Genomic DNA, 14349 nt, shown 5'->3' with positions numbered 1-14349 from the left:
CACTGAAGAAGGATCAAATGCACCATAATTTCTAAAACACTTGTTTGAAACAGATTTTCCTCATGTACTTCATTTAGAACTGACACCGATGAGGTGATACCATCTCCTAACTATCTGAAGATGGTGGTGTATACAGACTGACCCTGGTCTTTTGTGTTTTCACATTTGTCTTAGTTTCCCTTTTCTTTTCCTAATGCTTTAGCGTTGCACTCAGGCAGGTTTTTTCCGATAATGGGCTAGGAGGGGTTTTGGGACTGGAAAGAAAGCAGCCGTTGGCCTGAATTAAGGTACAGTCCTGAAATTTAAAAGTAAAAGTATTAAACAGGTGGATTTAATCAATACAATTACTTATAAAAGAAATATTCTTATACGAGGGACATACTATATCGTTTTACACTATTTTTTGTACAACTGGATATGGTTCACATTTCACTTTTGAAGGTGGTGACGTGTAACCAGTGTATTGTTCCACAGTTTGGTAGCAGCACACGCACAGAGGCCAATGAATGCCCTCGTCATAGCCATTTCCTAACAACACTGTCAGCGTAAGAGCAGACAACTTGGAAAGCAACCATCAGGGACAGCGCTATATGACTTGGTTCCTATATCAAGATCATGGCATTGCAAAAGTTCTTTGCACATGTCCACACGCTTCTGCTTTTCGTCTGCAGACAAGAGCCCAGGCACCCACGTGGATGACACCTTCTCCAACTGTAAGTGGCCGTCCACAATCCGCTGCAGGGCGTTTCAGCGAATTCCCATGGCTGCCTCCATTTCCGTAAATGTGATGCATTTGTTTCCTTGGATGGCCTGTTTGACCCGGGAGATGTTGGCTGGTGTTAACAATGTCACATTCCTTCCAGAACTGGTTGCCTTGTCCACCGATGTGCGCCCTGTTTTCCAACTTTCCACCCAGCTGTAAACTGTTTTCCGTGACTGCCCCCAAGTGCCGATGAATTTCTGCAGTGGTCATGCCTTCTTTCCATACGAACCGAGTCGTATAGAGCTGTCCCTGATGGTCGCTTTCTATGTTGTGTGCTCCTACGCTGACAGTGTTGTTATAAAATGGCTATGACGAGTGCATTCGTTGGCCCCTGTGTGTGTGCTGCTACCGAATGGTGGAGCAAGACACTAGTTACACGTCACCACCTTCAAAAGTGACATGTGAACCATACCCGGATGTACAAAAATTAAGTGTAAAACAATATAGTACGCCCCTCGTATTTTTAGTCCCAGCATTTGCCTAGTGTGAAAATGGGAAATCATCCGAGGCCATCATCGGGGCAGCAGACAGTGGGGTTTGAACCCATCCTCTACTGATTGAAAGCTACAGGTACACAGTCCAAGCCACACATCCAACTCACTTGGTTCTCCTCTTTCTACTGTTCCCTCGCCTACACAGACCTGTCACTGTGATCATTCCTGATTCAGTCGATTTTTGTGTTCGGCACTGACCCACACTGGATCCTTCAGACTAGAGCCAGGCACTTGTTTCAGTGCACAGTTATGTTCCGTTCTTCCAGAACACTGAGTGTCAGTTGTTTCAAAACATTCTCAAACGAGACTGAGACAGTGACTCGCTGTCCCGTCAAAAGCGCCACTATGCACTGCCCTTCGCCTACTAGCTGACTGTGTGCCACCACATGCTGGAGTGTTCTGTTTTGTTTTCAACTGTTCTGTAAGAGTGTTTCCATTGAAACCTAGTAACATTCTGTATATGGTACAAATGATGGTAAACATTGCAGAATGTCACACTCGAGTTCTGTTTGTGATATTTGTAAAGACCTCTAGGTCGGTGTAACTGCGACAGGTGTATTTCAGAGTTCCGACTGCTTTTTCAAACGACGTGAAGCTTTATCCTCGCCCTAATTACTTATAATACAGGCCGATACATTTCAATACGTGAAAATATCCCTTGAATAGTTACTTTTAAACATCTGTACTGTTGCTGTAACCGTGACGTGTATTTCATATTGACTGCAAAATCTTAACCTAAAAGCAGCCTTTAAAGAGGAGTACTGGGCGCGAATTTCTGTGTTCCGACTGTTCCTTCACATTCCGTGCAGCTTTATGCTGGCCGTAACTACACACAACACGTCTGGTACAGGCACTTTGCCGCTGACGCGGAGCCTGCCATGTTCCCTCATGAAGTTGTCTCTTTTGTGCAGTTAGAGTTCCGTGTGTTGTGTGCTGGCACAGTGTACCGAAACACTCCATCTCAAGCTCCTAATGTTTCGAAACATCTGACTATTGTGGTGTGCCCAACCACCCTAATTACTTGCAATGGTTCTCGATGTTGCGGGCCTGTGTGTGTGTGAATTTGTACATGATGATGCTGGATTTAGAATGTTAAACTAGTAGTATTTCTTGTAATATTTTCTTTCCATGGAATTGCTTGTTGTACTCTTGCTGTTGCTTGTTGCTGTTGCTGGGTAATTATGTTTACTTTATTATTACACTACTGTAAGTGACCATTGCCACCGGGATGTTTTCCATCTGCCATGAATTTGTTAATAATAATAATAATAGTAATAATAATAATAATAATAATAATAAGACTTAGCGATATTCATCCGTCAGATCCATCTGTCCAGTGTCAAATTGTTTACAGCACTTTACAATACCTGGACGAGAAATTGCACGCACCTTCAATTTGGAGTGAACATCCAGTTGGCGCCTTTCAGCCTACCTTGCTCTGCACACACAACACGACGCAATAATACACCAACCTTCCTATCGGACGTGTCAGCAGTTACTGTAGCTTGCTCCGCATTGGCCACGGTCACGACACACAGTGCGCTCTCATGGCGAGCCCGCTAGTGTAACTTACATTTTGATTTGCCCTCGTATTAAACATGCCATGTACCTTACCATTATATACTCATTTATTTATCCATTTATTAACTTGCTATTTAATAGCAAACACACGTGAATCACAACATTGAGAAGTTTGTGGTTGCTATTTCATTTTAAGAAAATTTGTTCTTGAAGTCCAAATATTTGAAGGAAATTACTCTTTGTACATGATAACTGTTGATATACAGACTGAAGACCACAATGACTTCTTTCGCCAAAATTAATATTTAACCCTTAGCACTTGTGAGTCAGGGAATGTCGACATCGTGTTTTCCTGTACAGTTTGGATGACGGACATAGTGTGCATGAACTGCAAGGTATCTCTGTCATCAGAAATTGTTGGTATTTGTGTGAACTATTTGATTTGGCACACTGAACCATATATTGGGAAAATGTAGAATTACGTTTCACAGGTGCGGCTGCCGAGATTTTCATATGCTTTCATAATTTCTTTGGAAACTGTGTAGGTATTTACAAAATGGAAGTGCGGGTTAATGGAAGTATGAACATCTGTTGGAAGAGATTGATGAAAGTGATAATTTATTTTAAGAGAATGAATCTTAGTCTGAATGTCCAGCTCCATGGCTAAATGGTTAGCATGCTGGCCTTTGTTCACAGGGGTCCAGGGTTCGATTCCTGGCAGGGTCGGGAATTGTAATCACAATTGGTTAATTTTGCTAGCACGGGGGCTGTGTGTATGTGTCGTCATCATCATCATTTTCCAGCTGCAGTTTTCTGGGTGTGGTGTACAAGCGCTCGCCACTTCTTCCAGTCGAAGTATAATTCCTGTTCCTTTATGTCCTCCCAATTGGCATTCCTCTTGCTTCCTGACTTATGAGTTTCATTTCCATATTGACAGATTAAACTTGTACAGATTAGAAAGGATTTCCACCTTATCAATACTGTTTATTGTAAGAATTAGCTTACAGTACCAGTTTCGGCCCTAATTGGTCATCATCAGCTGAAAATAAATACCTTTACATATATATCAAGCAATAATTGACATTACCCTGTCTAAAGGAAGATGCCGTAAGGAGACACCATATCTGATTGTGTTCTGTGTATTTAATGTGTTCATTGCATTTGTTCATATAACTTAGATTTAAGCTTAGGATAGATTTTATAGTCAAATTTCTAGTCCTGTTTATACCCATGTACCTGAAAGTCAAATCATAACACATAACCAACTCACACTCAACATGCCCAATTTTTGACTGCTAATATGGAATGTCTGTTAAACGTGGAATGGGTGTATGTGTACTTACTGCCACTGTTGACTTCTCGATGTTTGCTACTCGGGAGCATGTTGTGCACTGCTTCGTGTACGTCTGGGGCTGGTGCTTGTGGCTATGGAGGGAAGGGTTGGAGGAGCGGCTGTTAACGTCCTATTACGTATTTCTTGGTTTACTGTGTTATCTTTTGAAATGATTCTTCCAAGGTATTTGAAGTTAGAAACAGATTTTAATAGAGTTCCCTCCAGGAAAATGTTTTAATCTGTGCCTTTCCTGTTGATAGTTATTTCAACAGTTTTTGTTTTACTGATGTTTATAGTCCATATTCTTCAAACTTGCCATTCCAAAAATTGAATTTCTCCTGTACTTCTGCTTCATTTTCTCCCCAAATCAGATCATCTGCAAATACGTGGAAAGATAGAATGGTTTAGAAATGAAACCGGACTAAGACAGGACAGTGTGCTGTCGCCTCTAATGTTTCTAATGGTTATGGACAAAATCGTAAAGGAGACGAAGGAAGCATATGGGAACAGGGAGATGAAGTTACTAATATTTGCAGACCTAATCGTGGTCTGGAGAACAAACAGCACAGAAGTATAAGAACAACTTGATCCACAAAATTTAAAAGTATGGTATGAGAATCAGCACAGAGAATAACAAGAACATGGTGATATCAAGAGGAGATAGACAAAGGAAAGGGACTGCGAAAATTGGTGGTCAAAACCTTAAAATTGTTGACAGTTTCAAAATCAATGGTTGACGCCGTGCTACCCAATATTCACCACATTCATATGTGCGCAGAATGTTTACATCTTGCCGAGGACGTGAGTACATGCTCGAGCGGTAAACAATGCTGCCAACCTATTTAGTTGGGAACTAAGATAATTCGGGCTAGTGACAAAACCATTGGACTGTGACCTAGCACAGGCAGTCTAGGGCACAAACCCCCAGGTTATGGGCTTCCGATAAGTTCACCTGCATTACACCCCAGCGTTAGTGGGTAGGGCCTGACACATTCCACTCTGATGAGTCTAGTGTCAGACCTAAGACGAAACGCTGGTTAATAGAGCAAACGCCTGAAAAGCCTTACATCTGAATTTTGTTCTGACTAAAAGCCGTACGCCATTTCATTACTGCTGTTGTGTATTTCACACTGTTTCCTTCACATGGTCCTTTTTATTTGTGCTTTAATTCAGCCAGGGTTGGTTATGCAATCTAATTATCAGCATTGACGGCAATGACATCACATTCTTTTCACGCTGGCCAACAGGAATACAGTAGCTACTTTAGCAATGGACAATGGTGGGTGCTGCTCTTTATTAGGTTAAAACAGTAAATGTACTTCTGGGGGCAGGATGGTAAACACATCTCTCCTCTAAAAGGAATTCCAAGTAAGATTTGCATAATTTTCACTCTTTTTTAATGTTACAATTCTTGGGTAGTACAGAGTCAACTTATGCCATTTTCAAATACCTAGGGAGTGAAATAATGCAGAATAAAAGGCTGGACATGGATGGAGATTAGCAAGATAACACAAGAGGGCAATGCATTCTACCACAGTGTAAGAAACCTTGTCTGGAATAAGGAAGTGAAAAGAGATGATGTACAAAATTTATTATGCACCCATATTGACTAATGCGGCTGAGACCTGGACAGTGACAAGAAGGGAGGAAAGTAGAATTCAAGCCAGCAAAATGAAATACCTAAGAATTGTGGTAGGAAAGAGAGATTGACAAACAAAGGTGTGAGAGAGGAAGTCAGAATTGAAAACCTAAATGAGAGAATGTATAGGAGTAAACTAAGATGGTTTGGACATGTAAAGAGGGTGGAGGTGGATAGAATGCCAAAACAGACTATGGAGATGATGTTCGAGGAAAGAGAGCGAGAGGGAGACCTAGAACAAAGTGGATCGATTCGATAAAGAAGAGTGCAAGAAGAAGAAACCTAAACTGGGACAAAATGATGGAAGAGGAATAAAGGAAGGAGAGAGGAAGATGGAGAAATGCCATAAATGCCCCAATATGGGAGGAGCTGCATCAGGGGGAAGAATGATTATGATGAAGTGTAAATATGTACATAATTGTTTCATTCACATTATCTAAGCTATGATAGTGTTCAGGAATGTTAAGAGGATGAAGAAGGAAGGATGCCTAAGCGGATGACAGAGACCGAGACAGAAGGAATAAAGCAAGACGAAACCCAACTAACATGGTTGAAAATGATCAAGAATAGTATAATTAGAAGAAAATTGGATTGGTCTGATGGAGGAAGATGGGAAGGTGCCATAAACATCCCAACCTGGCAGGAGCTGGAAGAAGGAAAATGATGATGATGAGCTTACTGTCAGCAGCAGACCTTCAGATGCTTTGTCCTGTTGAAAGTCAATGATACTTGGCTGAAAGCTTGACCTTTTTATCAAAGACTTGTTAATATAAAATGGTTTTAATCCAGAAATAATATTTATTTAATGATGATGATTAGTGTTCAGAATTGGAGCAAGGTGGAAGCAAATATGAACAGATTGTAAACAGCAGCACATATTCATTCAAGAGGATATGGTTCAACCCATCCTTGATCATATTTAATTCACTCGGTTCAGTAAGTGCAAAGACAGGCCGGGTCAGGTCTTTGACCTGCATGTCTGTGAGGATGGGGCCCTACAAGGATGAAGAGAGCACAAACACCCAGAGGTCAAAATCCTCACTCCAACTGGCAAATGAACCGAGACCCCTTGGACCAAAGGCCAACACACTAACCAGTTAGTCACAGAATTGTACAATTTTAATCACCTAAGATAACAGTATCATTAGCTTATCTAACTGTTTGAATTCTCTAGTCACTTTCACTTCAGATTTTTATTCATGAGGATTTTCCTTAAATATTCTTTTGCTATTTGCTTTACGTCGCACCGACACAGATAGGTCTTATGGCGACAACGGGATAGGAGAGGCCTAGGAAGTGGAAGGAAGCGGCCGTGGCCTTAATTAAGGTACAGCCCCGGCATTTGCCTGGTGTGAAAATGGGAAACCACGGAAAACCATTTTCAGCGCTGCCGACAGTGGGGCTCTAACCCACTATCTCCCGATTATTGGATACTGGCCGCACTTAAGCGACTGCAGCTATCGAGCTCGGTGGTTAAATATTCAGTCCAAATAGAGATTAAATTGAAAAAATGCACCATGGCATGTTGAATAATGCATTCTGCACACGGGTTTTCCTCCCAACTGCCAGTACAAGTTCCTGACGATACAAATATCTCTACTATCCACATCTCTTGTCTATTCACTTAGAGTGATAAACTTTATCTCGCTGATCTCACTCCATTGTAAATTTCAGACATCTGTTTATAAATACTTGCAGTTTTTTATTCTACTGTCCATGTTTCACATCCACAAAATAAAATATTTTCATTTTTAATTCTGAGAGTATCTGCTTAGACTTCCACATAAGTAGATTCTCAGCAATATGACTTGGACAAGACTGAGGCTACCTAAAATATATAAAAATTTGGAGTTACAAAATTACACAAAAAATCTTGTGTACACAAGAAAACTGACTTTGTTAAACATTACAGCACAGTAGTTTAGAAAACAAAAACATACAGATTGCCTTACACTAAAAGAAACTGTAGTCTCTTTTGAAAAAAAAAAAAAAAAAAACCTATTTAAGTTCAACACTGCAGGGCCTTTTTCAGTAGTGATCATTATATTTTTAATAATTGTTAGGTGTTGCTGTGGCTCATCAGAGGTACCGATGTGCACTCATTTCTATCCATGATAGAGGAAACTGTACTTCCCAGCTGGTCACTCCACGATGTCCATCACGACCTGAGTGTCTTTTAAGAAGGTTCAACAACAGCTGGTCGTCTTTATTGTTGTTCTCCTCCTCACTTTCTGCACTCTCATTCTTGACAATTTTGTTCCATGACTAAACAGTGTTTCTGACTTTATTTCACCCCATGACTCAGCCACCCAATGAATAATATCCTTCACTATGTTTTTAATATCCTTCACTGTTATATTTTTAAAGCTCCTACAATGCTATCCTCACCTTCTGTCATTTGTAGAAGAGATTTTAACAATGAGCAGAGATACCTTTTCCTTGAGACATTCCAGAATTGCCTAATCCATAGACTGAATTAAACTATAGGTGTTTGCCAGCAAAAACAAGATGATCTTGAGAAGCACTCTTGAAATATTCAAATTCAATTTTTTGGAAACTAGGTGAGAAATGGCAGCAAAACTTTACTAACAGGGATGCACAAGAAAGGTTAGGAATCCAACGTGGCACGGCTCGCATGGCATCACAGCATGCTACAAGGCTGTCAACTTAAGTCCAGCTAGTGACAAGACCATTGGGCTGGGGGCAAGCACAAGAGGTCTGCCCCACAGGCGTCTAGTATCTCCCGATTCTACATTTGACAATGGACAAAACTTGAATTAATGAAGTGTCTCCTGGGAGATTAGGGCATTCCATGTTCAACAGTGGATAAAACTTTCACTGATGAACATTGACTCACCATCACTATGTTGTCATCTGCAACTCGTACCCGGGTAAATATATTCTTCAACAGTTTACATTTTCACACTCACAAAGCTTTGCGAATGTGTTTCATATGATTTAGTAGCCCAATCTTGGCATGAACCACACAGATCATATGAAATGGTTGGGGAGGGCGGAACTGAGCTTGACAGAGCTTCTATGCTTGTTGTTTATCCTCTTCACGTCGCCGTTGTTCCTCTTCAAACACCGAAACAGTGTGGCACCAAAGTGTACGATTCTCAGAAGTGTTTCCCTGGATTGAGTGTTAATTCCAGCTTTTTAGCTGATCCTTGAAACACCCCAAAGGGGCTCCATGAAGTCTTGTGCCAGAACAGAGTTCACCATACAGAAGTTGGCAGGGAAGCCTGGCTTCACTCATGCGATGGACGTGCCCTATCCATCTGAGACGGTCGCCAATGTTGGCAGCCTCAATGCTTATAGCACGTGACCTGGTCATCCCATTTGATGTTCAAGATAGATCTAAGCCTAAGTTTTTGCAAATGGAAGTGCTCAATCTTTTTGATATTCTGATGGTAGAGGGCCCACATTTCACAACCATAAAACATTATTGATATAACAACTGGTGAATTCCATTCTTTCCATACTTAATATGTTTACATTGGGGATAGAGCACTCACATCTACTATACACCAAGAAACTTTACAGTTTCATTACTTTCATAGAATGCAGCAACCTTGTGAACAGAAATGCCTATATTGGTGGCAATAGCAAACTGCTCATCACATGCTGGCCAAGGCAGCCAATAGGATCACAGAAAAAATTACTGAATTTTGCTAATTTACATAAATTTCGTTTTAATTTTCCTGTATATAAATAAGAATGGTTTTAGGGGCAGGTTGGTGGGTGCCTGGCAAGTAAACAAGAAGGTCCTCTCCTCTCTGCTACTTCAGGTACTGTTTCACATCATTTTTATATGTGACCCGTTGCACGGAGAGGGAACTAAAGTTGGATTTTTCATTTTTTGAGGTTTTTGTAGTTCTAAACTCGGCATAAGATAATGAGCATTTTAAGAACCGTTCATGCTTCTTGATGCAATACTTCAGAAGATAATTATTGTCTGCCGCTAATAAGAAAACTGCATTTGAGAAAAAAAAATTACAGCTTTCACTAATTTTCTTACCAACTGCACAAAATTTTCATGACAATGAGTGGTGAATACACAAACTGCTGTGTAACTTGGTTTGTTAAGAATACCCATAGATAGCAAAAGAAATCAAAACACAGAAAATGCAACTTCTACACCCCCGACACCTTTGTTCAACTCTGCTGTAAAATTTCCATTGCCAACTTTGAGTTCTTTTCTGGGCAATATGTCACGTATGATTTTCTCATTATTAAACGTGCACCTCCATTAGTGAAGGGCAAAAATTCAGAACAACTTACATTTTCCAGCGCATGCATCTAGGCGCGATTACACTCACTCACTCGCGTCTCGCAAAGGGCTTAATTGTACGGTGGACAGAGCTGCCAACTGTTCATATAAAGAACTAGTCCTAGTGCAGCGGTGCTACTTTTGAATTTACGAATGTCGTGACAAAGCCATTGGTCTGGATTGGTTAGGCCATTGTTCAGCTACTTGGCAGAGTTCCTGTTTAAGACTAACTTTCCTGCTGACACGAGGGTGCACGAGGTTTTTAAAGCTGCAAGCATGTTGTACCCTCCCCTACATTACAGACTGCATTCACTTGTGTATTTCTTGTGCATGGGTTGGAAACAGAATTCATTTTACTTCATTGCTGGGAGTGACTTAATATCCCATTGTGTCTCACCCAATGGAAATGCTGGTGCGCAGTTAGGCGATGGACTATGGCGCGTGATAAATTGAACAGATGAAAACCATAACGGTATAAGTGACATTTAAAAAAAAAAAAGAGTTACGTGCAGGATGTAACTCCGGGAGGATGTATCCTTTCACCAGCAAAGAGATATAAATGATAGCGGTAATATTCCACAATCTAGTGAAGGGTGGCATAACTACAAATAGCATGCTTTATATGAGTGTTTAAGATGTTTAAATGGCCTTTTCTCTGAATGATCAAATTGCTACTTATACTGTTATGGTTTTCATCCATTCAATTGTGTTAGGTTATAAAAGTAAAATTACTTCTGGGGGACGGTGGGTGGGTTCTTAACTGTCGCAGTGAACATATCTCTCCTTTACAAGGTATTCCACTTACGATTTCCAATATATTACATCCTTATCATGCTATAAAAGTAATGTAAGTCTTACTGAATTTCTACCGGAAAGACTACAATATGCACTGGTAACAGCAAAAAAAAAAAAAAAAGGTCAACAAACAGGACAATAAAAAAAAAAACAAGTGTTTTTTTCAATTTAGTGTAAGGTATCATTCGATGCAAGATGCCAACCAGGAATATTCCATGGAATGTCTAAAATTACACTTGTACATGAGAAGCCCTTTCCACAGGCACTCTATTGACATTTGGGTCGTCAGTCCATAAGATGGTTGGATGTAGCTGCCCATGCTACCCTATTATGTGCTAACCCTTTCATTCTTATGTAACTACATCCCACATCTACACTAATGAGTTAAAAAGTAAAAGGAATCAAGCACATGACGATGTTGATGGTGATTCATCTGCCGGATAGTGATGTTAAGCTTTAAGCAGGCCTCTTGGTGAAGTACAACAGGGCAACAATCCTCTATCCCCTTGTGGGAGCAGGGTATCTGCCAACACTGGGTTCCACCCTATCCCTACCTCATTACCATCATCACACACCCACACAAACAGATCACCCACCAGCATCAACTAGAAGGACCTCAACAAACCTCTCCTCAGGCCACACGATATGAGCATCACAACAGTTGGGCCCACGAGAGTTGAAGTCTGACATTTGAGCGGCGAAAGCAGTAATTAAGTACGGTGCGTTGTCATAGTTACCTCAATCTGCGGCATATCACCCTTTCATACAAGCTGAATATTTAATCAACTCTGTTGGCCTAATGCAATTCAATATACTTTGACCCATTCCTAAGCTCGTGCTAATAACTCCAGCATTTAAGACAGAACACATCATTGCCGATGAATATGAGATTTCATATTCACTAAATTGACAATAACCTCAACAAATGCACATGTAAAATAGAGATTAGAACTGTACAAATTGCCAATGATTAACTTACCAAAAAAATAAACTAACAACGAAAATGATAAATAATATTCAGGAAACAAACGCTTAGCAATTCATGAGAACTAAAACGAAGTTTATATTTGTTTGCAACAGTGTTCTTACAGAAAGAAAGTGACACTCAAGAAGAATCTGCACATCACATTAAAAATATTAGTGATCATCATTACCAACTATTCGCCTACTTTCCTCCAAGCGCTACTTCCCTTAACATCCAAGGGTTTTGCCCCCTCCTCCTCTGCACAACTGAAGGGTCACTTACCTGTGACATTTCAAAGCCATCCGGATTGAGCGAAGGCATGAGGAAAATATCAGTCGAGTTCACTAGTTTCGTCACGCGTTTGTCCTTACCATACCTGGAAAGTAAATACTGCGCCAAATAAACTATCATTTCTCTCCCCACAGTTTCATCACCATGCATATTCCCAACACACTTAAACATCGGCTCTCCTAAATCACGACTACTGACATTTTCACTAATTTCTAGTACCCATAAGCTCCTATTTTGCACAGATTTCCCTATGCTGTGTAACTTCGCTAAATTGGGGTACGTCTTTTCTAAATCTTTAAGTAACGAAGTTAATTCATCATAATGATGATAATGTGGATTGTCCAAGAAACTGTCACTTAGTAACTCCTTACTAACTGAAGCACCGCCAGATAAATACACACTTATAACCGACACAAACAAATAAAGTAACAACATTTTACACGTCTCCATATTTTTCCTCATTCATCACTATCACAAATCACTCGTATAACTGGGTACTCAAAGAATAATGGGACAGTGGGTACCAATCAAAGAGGATATTCGGCTATTGAGATTTACTCAAAGAATAAATAAGATGTACTCAATACAGAGAAGATATAAATAAATTGCGTTTCGAACCCTCGAGCAGCTCAGGCAATCTTTCAGGCAATGCAAATCCTACATACAGTATATTTTCATCCAAAAATATATTCGCCGGATTCCAGGAGTCTTCGTGCAAAGGGATATGATATGTACGCAACATCTGTAATTAAATGTATAAAAGTAGGCCTACTATTCGTGTATGCTGTTGCTGTCAGACATAAATGATAAACCGTTCTGGTGTATGAAGTAGTGTCAAATCAAGTACCGTTAATTCCGTACAGTTCCTAAAAACTCCTGAAATTCAGTATCAATTAGAAAACGAACCAAAAAATGAGCCCAAGTCCCTCCAGCGACCCCACAAACTATTGGAATAAGCTAAAGAATTATGGTTTTGGTGATTTTCGATCGAGATGACCATCGGGAGAGTCCCGAGACGGGATCGATAACGACCGTTTCAAAAAGTACGATAACTTAATAGAGATTTATACAAAGGAAGCATGGCATTGTGTAAAAATTATGCGCAAAAGTGGCCATTTTATCACAAATTCCAGAGAACAGGGGTACGTTCTACGGTCGTTGACTTAAGCCGAGTTCACAAGGGGACCATAAATGCAAGATAGGACAATACTGTACTGTCCTGTGTTCCGTGAACGCCTCAGTTGCAAGGTAAGTAAGTAAACTCCTATCCTCGTCCCGAGGTGTTGCAGCTCTTTTCAGCCATACCCGCAATGGAGGTGAGCTGCATGAACCACTTCAACTACATACCAGCCCTCCTGTCATTCTTAAACTTCTGGCAGTAACGGGAATCGAACCCGGACTCCCGTTACGCTACGGAGGTGGACAGTTCGTACGTCGCCAAAACAGATCCAAGGAAACTTAATAAAATGATTACCGGTACATACCTAGAACGAAGAATTTTAGATATCGTAGGAGAAGTATTAATAACACAAAATAAGACTGTAAATACGGAAATGGATTGCACGCAGGTCTTCGTTAGGATAATCGGTTTTATTATTAAAGGAATTACAAGAAGATCTCAATAATATAAAATGTGTATGGGAATGCCAACAGAAAATTTTGAAACCTTTGGAATCATGGAATTTTTTGCTTCATGGGATCTGTCCGTATCAGCGCCTGACCGTATGATGTCGGGGATAGGAACCAAAGAGGATATGGATATTGTAGGAAATACGGCTAACTCGCAATATGGTCTTCCTCCTGTCCTCGAATCATTCGTGCACACGAGGAAAATATCTAGTCCTGTTGTATTGTCCTCATATAAACTGTGTACTGTGGACTAAGCTAGTAAAATTACGAGTCCGATTGTTTAAAGTACCGGCGTACACACATGCGTTAGTTTTCAGTATAGAAGTGCTGGCATCTTGAATTGGTTACTCTTTGGTTTGGAAACGAAGTAGATGCAGCAGAGTGATGTGGGGAAGGGATCAATAACTGAAAATCAGGATAAGGCTAAGAACATACCCCGACCGGAGATGTAATTGTTCTTCAGTTGGTGTGGATTTGAAACTTATTCGCTAGGACTGGAACAACAGTTGTGGATATAAATGTTGACTTGTGTGTTTTTGTTGGTTATAAAGAGACCTTCAAAATTCATACCTACTAAGCACTAGCGATGAAGAAATGAAAACAAAGGATTAGCCTATTAAATGCGTATTGATAGGATTATAGGTACT

General features: G+C 40.4%; 1 protein-coding gene across 1 annotated transcript in view; it reads right to left on the bottom strand.

Moving 5' to 3' along the window:
• The window catches only part of LOC136886351 (carboxypeptidase D), a 165738-nt gene extending 153189 nt beyond the window's left edge, over nucleotides 1-12549 (bottom strand). The window contains exon 1 of the mRNA XM_067159090.2: nucleotides 12065-12549. Within this exon, the coding sequence (XP_067015191.2) occupies nucleotides 12065-12535 (471 nt within the window). The 5' untranslated portion in view covers nucleotides 12536-12549. The remainder of the gene's footprint in view (nucleotides 1-12064) is intronic.
• Between the last annotated feature and the right edge of the window lie 1800 nt (nucleotides 12550-14349).

This window comes from Anabrus simplex, chromosome X (assembly GCF_040414725.1).
Source record: "Anabrus simplex isolate iqAnaSimp1 chromosome X, ASM4041472v1, whole genome shotgun sequence".
In the NCBI taxonomy this organism is placed as follows: Eukaryota; Metazoa; Arthropoda; class Insecta; order Orthoptera; family Tettigoniidae; genus Anabrus; species Anabrus simplex.
Note: the sequence above shows the minus strand (reverse complement) of the source record. Positions and strands in the feature narration are given on the sequence as shown.